This window comes from Aspergillus versicolor (genome assembly GCF_001890125.1).
Source record: "Aspergillus versicolor CBS 583.65 unplaced genomic scaffold ASPVEscaffold_3, whole genome shotgun sequence".
NCBI lineage: Eukaryota > Fungi > Ascomycota > Eurotiomycetes > Eurotiales > Aspergillaceae > Aspergillus > Aspergillus versicolor.
In genome coordinates, this window is record NW_024467526.1 from 1,491,281 (window position 1) to 1,507,757 (window position 16,477).

The 16,477-nt window shown below is 49.7% G+C and overlaps 7 protein-coding genes across 7 annotated transcripts; 2 read left to right on the forward strand and 5 right to left on the reverse strand.

Moving 5' to 3' along the window:
• Positions 1-72: 72 nt before the first annotated feature.
• ASPVEDRAFT_51373 (4-nitrophenylphosphatase) lies at positions 73-1,295 on the reverse strand (the record flags this gene model as incomplete). Its single annotated transcript, XM_040814467.1, has 5 exons — positions 73-744; positions 821-912; positions 979-1,047; positions 1,144-1,165; positions 1,230-1,295. The coding sequence occupies 5 exons, from the start codon at positions 1,293-1,295 to the stop codon at positions 73-75; spliced, it is 921 nt and encodes a 306-aa protein (XP_040665883.1).
• Positions 1,296-1,959: 664 nt separating this feature from the next.
• ASPVEDRAFT_51374 (uncharacterized protein) lies at positions 1,960-4,823 on the reverse strand (the record flags this gene model as incomplete). Its single annotated transcript, XM_040814468.1, has 7 exons — positions 1,960-2,124; positions 2,176-2,976; positions 3,030-3,108; positions 3,162-3,281; positions 3,593-4,142; positions 4,197-4,444; positions 4,510-4,823. 7 exons carry the CDS (start codon positions 4,821-4,823, stop codon positions 1,960-1,962), a joined length of 2,277 nt encoding a protein of 758 aa, XP_040665884.1.
• A 280-nt stretch (positions 4,824-5,103) lies between these two features.
• ASPVEDRAFT_70387 (mitochondrial 54S ribosomal mL53 protein) lies at positions 5,104-5,905 on the forward strand. Its single transcript, XM_040816072.1, has 2 exons — positions 5,104-5,210; positions 5,274-5,905. The coding sequence occupies exon 2, from the start codon at positions 5,310-5,312 to the stop codon at positions 5,628-5,630; it is 321 nt and encodes a 106-aa protein (XP_040665885.1). The 5' UTR covers positions 5,104-5,210; positions 5,274-5,309; the 3' UTR covers positions 5,631-5,905.
• Positions 5,906-6,323: 418 nt separating this feature from the next.
• On the reverse strand, positions 6,324-7,422 carry ipp1 (inorganic diphosphatase IPP1; the record flags this gene model as incomplete). The annotated part of the gene is made up of 5 exons (XM_040817077.1): positions 6,324-6,465; positions 6,524-6,607; positions 6,661-7,004; positions 7,069-7,188; positions 7,246-7,422. 5 exons carry the CDS (start codon positions 7,420-7,422, stop codon positions 6,324-6,326), a joined length of 867 nt encoding a protein of 288 aa, XP_040665886.1.
• Positions 7,423-8,496: 1,074 nt separating this feature from the next.
• ASPVEDRAFT_39516 (tRNA-dihydrouridine(20) synthase (NAD(+))) lies at positions 8,497-10,276 on the forward strand. Its single transcript, XM_040811937.1, has one exon. The coding sequence runs from the start codon at positions 8,646-8,648 to the stop codon at positions 9,969-9,971; it is 1,326 nt and encodes a 441-aa protein (XP_040665887.1). The 5' UTR covers positions 8,497-8,645; the 3' UTR covers positions 9,972-10,276.
• A 17-nt stretch (positions 10,277-10,293) lies between these two features.
• ASPVEDRAFT_127651 (DSC4 family protein) lies at positions 10,294-11,361 on the reverse strand (the record flags this gene model as incomplete). The annotated part of the gene is made up of 2 exons (XM_040806480.1): positions 10,294-11,080; positions 11,150-11,361. 2 exons carry the CDS (start codon positions 11,359-11,361, stop codon positions 10,294-10,296), a joined length of 999 nt encoding a protein of 332 aa, XP_040665888.1.
• A 334-nt stretch (positions 11,362-11,695) lies between these two features.
• On the reverse strand, positions 11,696-13,461 carry ASPVEDRAFT_126534 (M18 family aminopeptidase; the record flags this gene model as incomplete). The annotated part of the gene is made up of 6 exons (XM_040806373.1): positions 11,696-12,729; positions 12,780-12,872; positions 12,925-13,060; positions 13,109-13,210; positions 13,265-13,326; positions 13,386-13,461. 6 exons carry the CDS (start codon positions 13,459-13,461, stop codon positions 11,696-11,698), a joined length of 1,503 nt encoding a protein of 500 aa, XP_040665889.1.
• Positions 13,462-16,477: the final 3,016 nt, after the last annotated feature.

Below are 16,477 nucleotides of genomic sequence, written 5' to 3' on the forward strand. Positions count from 1 at the left end.
TTTATATGTATACCGAGCCTGTACTCTATTTCTATATCTACCAACAATCATATGTGCATACATCATGCTTGCTCATTTCGCAGCATGAAGAAGATCCGAAAGCTTATCCAAGTACACCATCGGTCGAGTCGGCCCATTCACAAAGTCCTCCTTGCTACTAACACCTGTAAGAACGCCCAAGGTCCCACCTAGCTTCCCTTCCAGCCCGAACCGGATATCAGTGTTCGCTCGATCCCCAACCATGCACGCGCGACTCCGATCAAAGTGGAATTTGCCCTCAATTGCATCCATCATCGCCTGGTTTGGCTTCCCAAGCGACACAGGGTCCTTCCCCAGCATGAAAATCAACGGCGCACTCATAGATCCCGCACCAGGAAAGAAAGTCCCCGAATTCGGCAATGTCGAGTCGATATTCGTCGCTAGAAACACCGCTCCGCGTCGCACATAATGGTATGCTAACGAGAGCTTCAGGTAGTTCAGGTGGAAATCCAATCCAACAAGGACGACCCCGACTTCTGGGTCAAGTAGGGATTCATCGCCTGTGGCGATGCGTTTGTAATCCTCTGGATTGATGTCGCGCCGGAACGAGGGGTCTGTGCCACCTATGAAGGGGACGTTCTCGGAGTGGAGTTCCTGCTCGATACCAGTTTCGCCGAGGACGAAGACCTTGCGCTTGTTGGGTGGGAGGTCGAGGATGCGGGATATGTAGATTGAGGCGCTGTAGGAGGATGAGAAGATTTCTTCCTATAACATTCACTTCATGTTAATGTTGTTGCTTCCCTATGAAGTTGGGGGTGATGAATGGGCCGTATGTATATACCGTGGTAGCCGGGATTCCCAATGCCTCTAGCTTCTTCTTATAATCCGCGCGCGACTTGGTGCTATTGTTCGTGACAAATACGATCTGCTTTCCTGGTAAGCGGAGAGAGGTGTATCAATAATGCAGTTCTGATTAGGCTTGTCGGAGTATCTGCATACCATTTGATCGCAGCAACTCTAGAGTTTCGACTGTCCCCGGAAAGACGTGATCACCGGACCATAGTACACCTAGAATAGGTTATCCTCCCATGTCAGCGTGATTCTATAAGGCAGTGCAGTCCGCGACGAAAGGTTGCGGGGAGATTGGAAATGAGGACAACGAACCATCGCAGTCAAACAGGAATACCTATCCCACGAAAGTCAGCCATAATCAGGTACTGCCATGGGTAATCGCCACAGAATAGCCTTACATCAAATTTATCGAGGAATTCGCGAATGCCCGCAGCATCGCCGGACAGGTAGCGGGGCACGGTCATTGCGGGGTTCGGGGCGGCGAGATGGGATCGAGAAAGAAAGAGTGGACGGTCGGGAGGAGAAGGCCGAAATCTTTCTGTAGAGTTGGGGCGTTTCTATATTGCAAATTATTGTATAGGTGAAGCTTTTGGGAGTGAAAAGGCGGAGCCGTCGCAATATTAATGATCGGACAGTTCGCCGTCATCGCTCGGAAGGCGGGCACGGCCCATTGTCGACCGATGTCTTCACTCCAACGTCCACCGAACGACAAACCGGTTGTGGTGTGTAACCTTGGCATTTTGAACGCCTTTGTTATGTTATAACTATACAGAATAAGCCGACTCGTTTACTCCGGGGAGATTAAGACGGGCTTAGATTATATGCTGAGATTATAGCGGATGTTCAGGGAGGCTATCTTACGGTCCCATGATGGCCAGAGTTAGTTCATACAGTCATTATTCTAGATGAGTCCGCTTCTAGCACGAAAATAGCAAGCCTCCCAGATATGTGATACTATTCTCCGGCGGGATATAGCATTGTTCCCAAAGCGTCCAATGAGCGGCCGTGGCACTCGATTTGGCCCGCTCGAATGTACCTACATGGGCAATTATATGCATCCATGATATTCGAGAAGAGGAATTGTTAGGGTAACATATTCCCTGCGGATATTCCAGCTCAAAATGACCTTTAGGATCCACCAATAATTCCGGAAATCTTAAGAGCAACATCAAGAATCGATAGATGTTCATCGGCACCGTCGACTAGCCGCTTATCTATTTCTGAGAACACCAGCACGATTTTGTTCTTCTGGATATCAGGAATTGCGTCATTGTAAATAACTCGTCGATAGAGCTGTGAGTAGTCAGTATCAGGCGTGGACAATGGGCTCGAAGAAATGTATACCTGTAAAAGAACCTGCGTCGCACTCCAACCGTCCGCCACAATATCTGTGACCACTTTTGAAACATCCTCATATGACGAGCCAATCTTCTTCGGTTGCATTGACTGGAGTAATCCATCCAGAACACTTTCAGGGACCACGCCAGCTATTTCCTCAATAGTTCGAACTGTGATTGTGTCAGACCCTTGGTCCTTCATTTCCTCATCTTCCCCGTCATTCTTTCCAGTCTGCGCCGCTCCTATCAGCCGTGCTGCACTCTGCATGTATGTGATGGCGCGTCGCAGATCACCATCACTGCAGGTTATCAATTTATCAACAACTCCATCTTCAAGTGATAAGCCTTCGGTCCGCGCAATCTCCGACAATCTGTCACCAGCAGCTGAGTTATCCAGCGGTTTGAAGCGGAACTTGCTGCATCGACTAGCAAGCGGCTCAATAATTCGAGTAACATAGTTGCAGACCAAACAAAACCGGGTTATCCGACTGTATTGCTCCATTGTGCGGCGAAGAGCAGACTGTGCATCCTGGGTCATGCTATCCGCTTCATCGAGGATAATGATTTTGAAAGGAGGACACGGGTATTTTTCAAGGTATTCGGCATCTACCCCTGTAGGGTGGCTAAGTTGCACACGGGCGAAACCTTTCACTTTTTCTCGGACAATCCCGATACCACGTTCGTCTGATGCGTTGAGTTCGAGGATGCGAGATTTGTAGAGGGCAGGGCCGAAGAGGGATTTGGCGAGAGCGAGAATAGTGGATGTTTTTCCGGTCCCTGGAGGGCCGTAGAAGAGCATGTGAGGTAGCTGTATAGCAAATCGTTAGCATGGAACTTCAGGGCGCAGAAGAGGTGTCGTACGTTGGAAGCTTGCAGTGTTCGTTGGAGCACTTTTGTTGTGTGATCCTGGGCCGCGACATCGTCTAGTGTTTTAGGACGGCTGATATTGTCAATGCCATCTCATCGCAATTCTCAATCGGCGTGATAACATACTATTTCTCAACCCATGGTTGCAGTCGCGATTGCTCTTCCTTTCCTTCTGTTGGCTTTTGCTTTGAGCTGCCGGACACCACAGCCGCGCGGGCCTTATTGTTGAAGAAATTGGCGGCCATGCTAGAATTGCACAGTTTGGCTATCTGATACAAGGCTCTATTGCTGGGCGGCAATAAGGTAAAGATTGCTCACGAAGCTTGATGAAGCTCGGGTCGCAAGGGCCATCAAAGAACGCGTCTCCACTCCAATACGCGTTTGCCAAGGAATCAATTAAGCCCAATCCGAACTCGATCGACAATCCCCAGCGGAATGCACAGTTATGCAATGGGCCATTATTAAACTATCTTTTTGTTTCATTGATATCGTAGCATATATTGTCTGTCTATAATTCATCCCGTGGGGGTTGCACTACTTCTGGGGTGGCTTCAAACATCCTCTTCTTGGTATTCGAAGGTATGTCCGCCTCTCCTTGCAGCTCCTCCGAAGCAAAATCGTCCAGCTTTGCTTGCTCCTCATTATCCTCCACTATTTCACCAATTTTATCAATTATCCAGTCCCGGTCCGCCGATTCCATTCCTGGGACCTGGTCCGGAACGGTATCTTTTCCAATGCCATGGGCCTTGGCTTCTGGTACATGACTTAAAGCTGGTGTTTCCTGGACCAACATTTCAGGCGTCCCAGTAGTCGCTGAAGACTCGATAGCTTTGCTGGTGATGCCCACAGCCCCTGATACACCAAAAATAACTCGCAGGATCAGTTTGAATGGCATCCATACTACCCACCAAAGCGGCCCGTACAAGAGCCTTCGAAATACTAGCCAAGAAATTGTTCCAATTAAGATGTAGAACGCCGTTTCGAGATACCAGGTATCCGACTTTTGCGAACGCAGAAGAGAACCAACAAGGTTGCGTGAGGACGAGAGAAGCGAATCAAGGCTAGTGTATGATTCTGATAGAGAAGATAGCGCAGCACCAGATTGTTCTGCAATGGCTTGTTAGAACAGTGTTCTTTGAATCGAGCGAGTTAGAAGCATACCTAACGTCTCTTGTGCAAACTGGCTCCGAGAAAGCTCAGCCTGCATAAGATGATGCGTTCGCCTCAACGCCGTGGTGACATCTCGCGAGGCATTCTTGACGATATCATCCTGCGTCAACTTCTCTTTCGCTGGGTTTCGTCTTTCAACGCTATCCGACCTTGAAAGGAGTAGTTCCCGTTCCTTGCGCCGAGCAACTTCAGCATTCCGCTTCGCTTGTAACTGTGCGTTGCGGAAGTCGCCTCGTGTCCTGTAAAGGAGTAGTGCAATTAGTGGTCATGTATAGAAACTCCCAAGGTGGATAGGGCTATTTACCTTTTCAAATCACTCGCCAATCGCCGACCCAGCGCAACAACCCGCTCCTTCTCCGTTTCCTTTTCTGAATCCACGCCCTTTCTTCTAGAGTCTGTTGGCGTTTCTAAAGCGTCGACATCGTCCTTTAATAGCTCCAACTCATCCTCAGCATCCTTCAGTCGGGAATGGATTTCTCCTCCAAGCTCTAGGCGGGCTTCATCCCCCTGTCCAACAAATACAGTAAAGCCGTGTAGCCGAGAAACAAGTGGTTGTATTTGAGCGAGAGCAGCAGATAGCTCTTTCAGCCGAGTTTGGAGTGCGGAAATGGTTGACATCGTTGCGACGTTTACAACCGTGTATGATATGTAGGAAGTTCAGATTCAAAGTACGTCACAGCCTCGTTAATGTCGCATCATAAAATAAATAAACAGTTTTGTGTGAGAAGAAATGCGGGCACCATTCGAGCTCTAATCCAGAATACAAAAGCATCCATGTGTCCAATTCCGTTGCGGGCCATCGTCATGGGTTCCTGAGGCCTGACGGCGGGAGTTTGCATTAGATGCAAACTGGAGGTGTCCGACCACTCCGCGGATTTTCCCGCCCAAAAAGTGAAACAACAAGAGAAGACGTTCAATTGACGATTTAGCCGCCCTCAGTCAAGTTAAAATACCTCTACACATAATTTATACTATCTCAAATACCATCACCATCAATCTCTACCGGTACGTTCCGATCCCTCCCATCTCTAACTTGCCAACCAACCTCAGCTAACGAACAGCCGACAGAAACGCATCGCGACCAACAGGTCCCAATCCAACAAGATGGCAATCCCTCTTCAAACAATAACCACCCTCCGCACAACGTTCAACCCCTTCGCCCGCTCCTCGCGGCCATGCCGCCTCATCCTCTCTCTCCTCCGCAATCCCTCCACAACCCCCGCTAGCAGCCCGACACATATCGACATCAAAGTCACGCAGCTCCCGCGGGCCTCCACAAAAGAGCCCGAGATCACGGTGGGGTTCAAGGGAGGAAAGGAAGTGAAGTTCGAGGTCGGGAAGCGCCAACTAAAGATTGGAGATATAGTCAATGAGATTTCCCGAATCGGGAGAGGTATTGAGCGCGAGGCGAGTTTGCAGGGTTAGTTGTGGCACGACTTGAGATGATGGAGCGGAGCGAGCAGGGCAATAGAGGTTTATTGCTGGGTCTCTGAGGTGGTAGCTGGGTGTACTTTTATCTTGTATATTTACGAAGCACCGACTTTTATTTCTGTATTAGTTCGCGAATATACCATGCCTTTGGCGCTAGGGTATTAGATTTCTTGCATTGGAATACTTTGTATACCTTAAGGGGACAGACGCTGGAAGCGATATGAAAATGCGCAATCTGACTGTCCATGCGATGCGGTTTCCATATGGACCATGCAAAACACTTGATTTACTTCGATGTGGATGTCATGCACTATATTGGCGGTTTCTTCGTTTCATATACGCCCATTAAGCCCGTCCAAAGCCATAATTCAATGATCGTACTATAAATAGATCATATTTTACCCCATGGCCAGGTAGTCGCGGTTCGGCCGGCTGATGGTAACCCTCCAGCTGATTTTTCGTACAAGATATTGCTAGTGTGGTTGGATAGCATCACGGCCTAGTTGCAAGGCTTCACAAAGGCATTCCTGGTGTTACTCCTTAATGACGGGGTTGCAGGATCTTTTAAAGCATGAAATACGGTAGACCAATTGCAATGTATTGTTTCTCTAACCGATGGGAATTTATATGGTCAGTCGCTAGGCGTTGCAAAAACTTGACATTTTATAATTTTTGCTTGACATAGATTTACACAGCAGCACCAGAGATGAAGAACCACTTGTCAATGGTGCCATCAACGGGAGCAGGGGGAAGGTTCTCGCCCTTGGGGATGTTAGCGAGCTTGGAGGGGTCGGCACGTTCAGCGGAGTTCTCGAGAGTGGAGCTTGCACTATAATTTATGTTAGTATTTCTGATTACGGTGTTTTGCAAACAGGATCATGACTTACAGGCTGATGTCGCCACGGTCAGACTTTCCAGTGATAAGCTTCTCCCAGGCATCGGCACACTCGTGGATGACCTCCTCGGCGTACCTATAGATGGTTAGGGTTTATACGATTACATCACCAATGAAGTCAAAACTTACTTCTTGTTCTTGGCCTCACCAGAGAAGGCGAACTGGTTCTCGGGCTTGCCGTCGGGGATTTTGTAGATACGGAACCACTCGTTGGTGGCACGGAGGAGACCGGGGAGGTGGCGCTCAACATCCTCAATGTCGTTGAGCTTAGGGGCAAGAGGGTCGTTGATATCAATGACGATGACCTTCCAGTCGGTCTCTTCCTCATCGAGCAAGGCCATCACACCAAGAACCTTGACCTGCTTGACCTGACCGGGGTGGCCAACAAGCTCACCAATCTCGCAGACATCGAGAGGATCGTTGTCACCCTTGGCCTTGGTCTCGGGGTGGACGACGTTGGGGTCTTCCCAGGTCTATCACGGAATTAGAGTTTGGCATGACACGGTGTGATCTTTTTCTTTGCGCGTTTCAACGTACCTGAGGGAAGGCACCGTAGTTCCAGAGGTAACCCTTGTGGGGGAAGCAGTTGCGAACAAAGCGCAGCTTGCCCTTCTTGGTGTCCTGCTTGATAGGGTTGAGGAACTCCTCCTTGGAGATCTAAACACAATCCTTGGTCAGCGGCGACCTCTGCTAACGGGGTTTTGAAGCGCATACCTCCTGCTTGGCGTTGGTCCAGCGGGGGATCTCAACGATCATGTTGAGAACTGTCTTCTCAGCGTTGGCATAGAGGGGGATGTCGTGGAATGGAGAGACAGGCTGGCCATCTTTCTCGATGTACACCCGGTGCTCCAGGGTGTAGGGCTGGCCGATCTTGCGGACGGTGAAGGACATTGTGGAAGACGGCGGGGTAGCGGATGTAGCAAAATGTCTAGAGACTAAGGCGGCACGGTTTGTTACGGAAGCAATCGAACGATCAATTCGAGAGGCTGAAGAGGATGACAAGGTTTGGGAGGGGTTAGAGGAAGAGAGAGAGCGAGAGGAGGAGGAGGGAGAGGAGGGAGGGGCTTGTTTAGTGGGGGGAGCCAGCGTTGCTGATGTGCGACGAGGCGCGGGCGAGCAGCGAGTCAGGGCGAGAGTCGGACAGGCGGTGGGCAGCAGTCGCCGGGTCAATGGAGCTGTCGTACGTATTCCGTGGACAAGGGTGCTTGTTCCCACGAGCATCGAAGGGGGGAACCGACTTAGAGATGCAGAGACCTTGCCGATCGGGTCAATTGGACGGTGGAAGCTGGGCGAGGCAAATTCGGGGAGCTTACCATAGGACCGGAGGCGATGCGCCGTTGAGGTTTATAAGGGATGGGTTGTGGAAGTGATCGGAAAGAAATTCGGTCACAAACCTCCCGAGGTTAATTCAAGGTCGTTCTGAAATCCGACAACAATGTGATTGTTAAGTTCCCAGGACCGCTACTGAAGCTATCTATCGAGGTACAGCAACCGACTCAATTTCGTCTTCTTTGCAGGGGCAGTTCTGGCTCCAGATCCTGAGATAGCAATTTGGCAGTAAAAATTTTAGAGCTTGTTGGATGCTAGATGGCTCGGCCCGTAATTATTGATACCTGCAAGTTACACCTAATGTACGCTACAAGACCCTCGCCATCAGCGCCATCATTTCGAGTCTCTGTATTCGCATGACTGGTCCTGCACCTGCTGTGCATCCACCATTTGATGGCCTGCACTTATTTGCAGTCATCCTGCCTCATGCAGTCTGGGCCCGTTGGGGAGGTCTTCCAAAAATTCCATCCATTCATTATTGCGACATCGTGGGTCTTCGCTGTCAGAAAATTATGAAGCCGCGTGATATTCTTGGCAGGAACGGTCCGTGATCGGGGTTACGGGCGGTACGGTCTCGAAACAAACCAATCTCTTATCGCACGTGATGAGAATTTTTGATCTCCACCTTCTTCAACTCCCGAGTCACCATCAATATTATCCGGATCATTTGCCTTTTGCTGGACTATTTCCCATATCTTAAACCATTTTAGGCTGCAATCCTTCGCAGCCCCTTTTGCTATATTCAGGACGCAAAGAATGCTATGCTCAGGTTTCTCCGCGCCGCGATGACTTCTTCCCCGAAACGAGTTCCCATCCCCGCCAACGGGGTCGACTACCGTGGCAAGGTTGTACTTGCACCGATGGTGCGGTCCGGAGAACTGCCATCCCGCCTCCTAGCTCTGCATTACGGAGCAGACCTTGTTTGGGGTCCGGAAACGATCGATAAAGCGATGATTGGTACCTCGCGGCGTGTAAACCCCCGCAATGGCACTATCGAATTCACCCGGATGCCGTCGAACAGCATTAAAAAGGAAAACGCACAAGAATCCATTATATACCGTATTGATCCAGTTCGAGAGAAGGGAAAGCTTATATTTCAGATGGGGACAGCCTCGCCCGAACTGGCTGTTCAGGCAGGCAAGTTGGTCGCAGCTGATGTAAATGGTATCGATGTCAACTCGGGGTGTCCAAAGCCGTTCAGTACGATGGGTGGGATGGGCGCCGCATTGCTGCGTACTCCGGATAAACTTGTGTCCATCCTTGAAGCGCTGGTCAAGGAAGTTGGCGAGCCATATCAGATCGGCATTTCGGTCAAGATTCGTCTTCTCGAGACACCTGAACTTACAGAAAGCCTGGTGTCGAGGCTAGTACGAACTGGGATCCATGGCCTCACTATTCATTGCCGAACAACACCTATGCGCCCCCGCGAGCGTGCAATCCGGGACCAGCTCCGTATGATCGTCGAAACCTGCCACAACGCCGGTGTCTCCTGCGTCATAAACGGAGATGTTACTTCTCGCGACGATGGACTCGCCCTGATGCAAGAATACGGCGCAGATGGCGCCATGATTGCCACAGCTGCAGAGGCAAACTCCTCCTGTTTCCGGTCCGAAGCAGATGGCGGCATCGCTCACTGGCGTGAGGTAGCCCACACCTACGTCAAGTTCGGCATGGAGTGCGAAAACCGCTTCGGAAACACCAAATACCTCATGAACATTATTGTGCCTGGAAAAGACAAAGAATTCAAGGACATCGCTCGGTCCAAGCAAGCAAAATGCTACTTTGATTTCTGCCACATCCTGGGCTTCGAAGACCTCATGCCCGCTGCTTTGAAGGTTGACGATACCCTCAACCTCACCGAGAAGTCGATTATCAAGGCCGGCAACGAACCCACCCGCAGCAAAGCTGTTGAAAATGCCAAAACCAACAACGACACTGCCAGGGCCGCGGGCGGCGGTCCGAGGTCCAAGCCCGCCTCCCCTGCCACTGCTGGCGGAATTGGACCTGTTCGCACAAACTCCATCCCTAAGCCCACGAAGACTGAAGAGAAGCCAGCGGAGGTGGACTCATCCACTATCCCAGCTCCCCAGAACGAAGGGCTGGCTGTCTAACTGCGTTCGTCTTCTCATCTTTTTCTCTGTTAAGGGCATATTCGGCGTTCAGATATAGATAAGATATACGACTATGCGATACTCGGTGGTTTCTTGATTCCTTACTTGCATTGTTGGTGTTGATTTTTGACGATTCAGTGTTATGCTCTTAGAGGTTCGAGATTCCCATAGCTTATCATTTCATATAATTCAATCACAACATATCATTTCCTAGGAATGAGCATTCATTCTTCAGCTTTCGTCAAAATTGGCATTAGAGAGTATATGTACACCAAGACACCATTGAGTTAGATTACAGAAAAGGAAAGAACCCCATGATAGATTACGTCGTGATCCTCTCCAACCGCCCATTGGCCCCAACCTGGAGACCGAAACGTTCGCGCAAAAACGTCGCCGTTTGGTCAGACGGTGCAAAATTGTTTGGTCGCCGTACGGGAGAAGGACGGTATCGCCATTGGTCACGAATAACGTCGAACAGCCCCATGCGCACTATCACGGCTTCACCCGAGGAATACTCATCTAGGGCATGTTGGTGGTTTGTGTGTCCTACTCCGTTCTCTTCTGGGTCAGCTAGTAATCGGGTTCGTTCGAGCTCTTCCTCGCTTGGGGGATGGGAGGCCTGCTCCCTGGTCTCGTTATCGTCGTTGGTTGGCTGCGTTCCAGGCTCGGTTTCACGGTTTAGGAGGCCTCGCTCCTCATGGTCGTGGTCCTGCGCTTGGGCGGATGAATCCTGTGTGGCCGCAGGCGTGGTAGTAGTGGCAGCCGCAGTGATATCCCTCGACTCCGCTACTTTTACCCGCTCTACTATAAGGCCTAGCATGACGAAATTGAGGAACATGACGAGCAAGTCGAGCAAGAAAAGTCGTGTGAGCGGCACGGGGGCCTTTTGGCCGATAAAATCGATGAGGATTCCGCCATGTAAATAGCCGCGCGTTGTTTCGTCGGCCTCGGGTTGGCCGAAGAAATTGTGAATGATCATGCAAAAGAGATTGCTTGCGAGGATGGCGCCGATAAAGGGCTGATTCCGCGTTGGGTCGAAAGGAGGTGCTTTGGGGGTAAAGAAGATCAGTTGTGCAATAGCCCGGATCGCGAAAAGTACTATTGAACAACTAATAAAGTCAGCCTTTCCTGTGCTTGAGGGCGGGGCGACTGAGCTCCAAGGCGATAAGAGTACTCACTCCATGTAGTAAAGCGCCGATAACTCGCAGTAGATAATGATGTCGAGATCGCGGAGTAGACGGTCAATGAATGCGAGCTTCGCAGCGGTCTGAAGCTTCTTCCTCAGGCGCTCGTCCTGGAGCGTGGGAGACGCCTCCGTGATGCTGCCATGTTGGATGCCGGACACGTCAGCGATGTATTCCGCATCTCGAAAGACATCCGGTGTTGTCATAGAGGGTCATCCGGGCATTGATGACATCTATGATATGATAAAAGGACCGAGGTCAGGCGCCGTTATTCAACAGCGAGACGGATAGTAAGTGCGGTCACTACAGTCTAAAAACTGTGTGGTTCAGGGTCGGGGAGAAGTGAGGAGTGTGGAGATAAGACTGAGGGGGGAAGTCGATGGAGGCAGCAACCCCGGGATGAGGAGACGCCGGACTCGGAAATATCTCGGTCCGATCATAACCCATTTCTATATCGCTTCTATTGCTGAGAATTTCATCAACAACGGTAATTGCATTGTCATTTATGTGATATTTGCGCTTTATGCTAATATACTACTACTAATCCACAAGAATTGTCTGCGAAGTGCTAGCGTAATGTTGGAAAAAGCTCTTGAAGAGTCGAATGCTGTGGGTCACATCATAGGTTCCGCCAGTCTCCCGAATACTATGCATGCTTAGCTGGGGGTTTCCTAGATCCAGTGTCCGAGCACCAAGAGCAGCAGAGAGCATGGGTCCAATGGTGCTTCCACAGCTGGAGTCATTGCGAACAACGAATAGCTGTAGGGGAACACCCTCACCACCATTCTCAGCAGCCTTGCGCGCAACCTCCTGGAGGAGAACAATACCGGGGGAGTTTGTGGCATAGCGTGCATTGGCGTTGATTTTAATCACTGGGCCCTTGTTGATCTCTGGTCGGTGGTCGTTTTCGTACTTGGCCGACCAGTTGGGGTGAACTCCGTGTGCCATGTCAGCTGAGAGGAGGAACGAGGTCGATAGGGTCTGTTCGTAAGCGGTGGATGCATCGGCTTCCCCGGCGCCAGATGGCAGGACAGACAGTCGGCGGATAATGCCGGGGAGCATACTAGAATCCGCACCTTGTGCCGTGGTGCTTCCAATCTCTTCATGATCAAACAAAGCAATCAGGCGAATGGTCGACTCATCATCCAGAGCAGAAGCATCGGCCACAGACTCAATTAAGCCCGCAGTAGCACAGTATGAGCTGTTCAGATTGTCCAACCGCGGAGAGAAAATGAATTCCTCCAGCAATCCGCCAAGGCAGGACTTTTGCGTATCAAACAAGATCATCTCAAAATCAAGCACATTGTCCGCCGTCACGCCTGCCTCGGCCGCGATCAGCTCTACGATATGCGGGTGATGACGCTCCGTGATGGCCTTTAGCGGAGAGAACTCCCCGTTCTCACCCTCGGCGGCAGCGCTCTTTTCAGTATCGCCACTGGCGGCACTGCCGGACTGACCGGTACGGTTAAGTTCAGCCGCAATCATGCCTGCAATAGGAAACAATTGGGTCTCTTTGTTAAAGGAGAAAGTTTCCTGGCGCTCCAAATGGATGGCCAGCGTTGGGATACGGAGAACTAGTGATATTAGATGGGGCAAGCGAGGTATATAATCGGGATTAACATACTTGGGCGGTCAATCTTGATCAGCTTTTGAACAATAGAGCCATCGTCGGTCCGGACCATCGCCCGGCCTGCGACACCTAGGTCACGATCGAACCCTAGGAATATCAGTTAGAAATTTGTAACTTGAATGCCGTGGTTAACACTTACATGTATGCCAGATACCACCGCCGTAGGTCTCAACGCCGACCTGGATATAGCCTTCCCCACGTTTGTTGCTAACTGGCTTGATCCTCAACACAGGAGAGTCTGTGTGAGCTCCAATCATGGCAATAGCATTTCCAGGCTAACTCCATCAGTAAATTCATCACAAAGTTGGCTTCATTTCACATACCTTCCATTTCTTACCAACCGCAAAAGCCACGATGGTTGAGCTATTACGGGTCAAGTAATACTTCCCACCGGGACGGCAAGTGGACGCCCATGAATCCTTCTCCTGTCGATATAGTTAGTAAACTGGACATTATATAATGAGCTATCCCGCTTATACCTTTATTTCCTGGAATCCCGCGTTTGCAAGGAGACTTTTGGCGGAATTTACGGCATGGAAAGCTAGACTCCACGTTAGATAACGGCCGGATGTTTTGATGTCCGGAGACGGGAGGCATTACGAGTGGGGGAAGCATTGACAAAGGACAGAAAGTCCAAAGCCGGTTGCTTGAGGTTCTTGGTCAAGTTGGAAGTCATCGCTGAGTACCTTGGGATGCCAGAAGCTGTGATGGCAGTGAGCTCAATGCGAGGAGAAAGTGGAGTCGAAGCCTCCAGAGCAGAAGCTCGCGTAGCCTTCCTCCATAGATCAGGCGGTGCTTGGCGGTCAGTCACTCACTCCTTCCACTGTACTATACAGGATCCAAGCAATAGCTATTGGCGCACCTCAACAAGTATTATCTATGCAAAAGAATACCAAAAGACTTGATTCTATCAGCAAGGCAACGATTCTTTTTGTTGAAATTATGCCTAATCGAGCGATCACCAATTGACCTAGTTCATCATGTGACTACCATCTACTACGTCGTTATACGCAGTAGATCAACTAAGAGTCAGCAAGAAGCTGGGTGAGAGCTGATTGATAATGCTAATTTCTGACCACTGCGTCATACTTTGTCTGCGATTTTCTTGTGCCTCTCTGTGGACTGCTAATATGCTCCCCGGTTATCTGTGAAACCTCGTTTTACCACCTCCGCCGTATTATATATTTGCAGTTCATGATTTCGAAATTTGAATCAAACCACTACTTTATACTAACTAACATCCACGAAATTTATCTTCCTAATATATTTGGTATCCAGCTGTATTGAACCTCCCGTGTTGGAGTTTGCAATCTGTACGCAGCCTTGCGCCAGCTGTGTTATCTCTATCGCCAGCCTTGATCAAGTATCAAGCATGTGCGTCTGAACCTCGAGTTGACTTATAAAATGAATTTCCCAGAGCTTCGATTACTTACCCCGCTCAGCCTTTCCTATGCCACGACATAAGAGTCCAATAGAATAGACCATAACGCGAGGCAAACAGTTTGACCTGGCCGCATGACTGTATCTGCCAAGACGCAGAGGCCGCCTATTCCATGTTCCAAGTGGCTGTAGATTGTCTAGTTCTAACTTCGCCTCCATATAACAGTGAAGGCTGCCATGTCTTTGTTATTTCCCTCTTGATCTCTCGCAATTCTGCCACCCAGCACAATACTACCGGAAACCTGGTAACCAACCTTGAAGGCTCAATGTATGTCTACCATGATCCTCACTATACTACTTTAGCTAAAGAAATTAAGTATACAGTTGATTTCCTACCTTCTTCCGCAATGTGCTATAACATGATATCGTTTACCTGTGGCCACACTGTGAAATCGCAGTCACTCACCTGCTCATGTGACACTCGACAAGCCGATATGAAATCCAACTTCATATGTAAAGACGGATGTACAGCATCTTGAAACCACGCGTTTTTATTTGGCCATACAAACTTTTCAAAACAGTTACCTAAAGCATGGAGCGTTAATGAATGGGGGTTGGATCAAGCGCTGAAGTTTGATATAATGCTAATACATACGGAGGAGATGTCTGCCTCTACCGAGGACAATACAGGGGGCTTGATGTTCACAGTGTATTCAGCAGGAAGGAAATGAAATTGTGCCATAACTACTCATTAGCCTGCGACCAATCCATTGCCTGTTTCTAGTAGGTGGTGGGTAGCGGGCAAAATACAGCACCACACATTTGCGGCTGAGGCTTTAATATAAGAAGTCAGCTGTCAGGTAGCTTAATCGACAAGTCATGGGAACATTTACTGGCCATTAACGCTACATCTACCGGACATAACTAGCTAATGCAAAGACATGGTTTCCTCTGTTTCAAACATGCCTGCCCTGACGCGTACTCTTTCAACATAAAAGCCTTCCAGTAGACTTAATCCTGGTCTGTTGAAAGTCAAAAAGGTATTCCAAGACGAAGTGGTTGTGGCGGGTGCAACTAGTAAAGCTCGTAGTTTAGGGCAGGAAGAGCCTGGTATACCTGTGAAGAGGAAATTGATGATCTTATTGACGATTTCCATACATTTCCACTGTGGTATTGCATAATTGTGGCACAACAGGATAGCACGTTGGGCGTTGGCGCTTAGATTGGGGGTTGGAGAAGACTGGTAGATAGGCAGCAAACTATACAAGACATTGACAAAAACAATATCTTGCCAAGGACTACTTATAGTTAATTACTGAGTGATTTTTTTTGCCCCAACCTCCCGAAGATTAAATCTTCGATTAAACGCCGATCGCCGGTCGGAAATCTGAGAACGAGACAAGGCGAAACGTGGGACAGAAGATCATCTTCAGTCAAAAACGCGGAGAATTTCGAAGCACAGCCCTGAGCTTCCAAGTTACAAGTGCCAAGTGTAGCAGTTCATTATTGACGTTCTCAGCCAGAGAAGGGGCGTTTGTGGTCCGAGCGTCGTCGCGTTCCAGGGCGCGTGGAATGCGAGGAAGTCGCGAAACCGATCACGAACCCGTAGGAAGAAGGGAGAGCAACAAAACAACAACAATCCTCTCGTCGAACGCGCTGACCCAATCACCTGGCGGGCGCTTCGCGTCAATAAACCTGGAACACGGTGTCTGACTCGACACGAGCTGGTGGCCGTGTGATATCATTGAGTCACAGGATTATTGAATGGTTCAGATCGACTGTCTCGTTCTTCAAGCCAAGTCCCGGCCCCGGGTGAATGTTGTTGTGTTGATCGGGAGACGTTATCGATATTGGCCTGAGGAATCAACGTATACAAGCAACTCCGGAGCAGAACAGCGCCAGGCTACAGATAGAGACTGTGAATTGCTGTTTACTCAACAGTGATCTTGGGTTTGGTTTAATTTTGTCTCTGTCTATTAATAAATACTCCATTGAAGAGGGCGTTCACAAAGAGAGAGGCCAAACAATCAACAGACAGTCCAGCCCCCCTGTATACGAAAGAGGACTAGCGCTCCCGACGCGTGACCGAATCTAGGGAAGTCCCCTTCCAACGGTGGTGGCCGTCACCCCGACAGAAAGAGAGGAGGGCAAGAGAACTTGCATCTCCATCATCCTCACCAGACCCGTGGGCAGGTCTCTCTCCAATGACCTCCACGTCCCGACCGACTCGTTCCGTTTCTTCTTGCGTCTGGTGAGAGAACTATCGCCCCCAGCATCCTTATCGCCCAGTTTAACTACATCGTCGCTCCCTC

What these genes read in the sequence shown, in the direction of transcription:
- ASPVEDRAFT_70387 (XM_040816072.1), top strand. Translation starts at nt 5,310, where the DNA reads ATGGCAATCCCTCTTCAAACAATAACCACCCTCCGCACAACGTTCAAC.
- ASPVEDRAFT_39516 (XM_040811937.1), top strand. Translation starts at nt 8,646, where the DNA reads ATGACTTCTTCCCCGAAACGAGTTCCCATCCCCGCCAACGGGGTCGAC.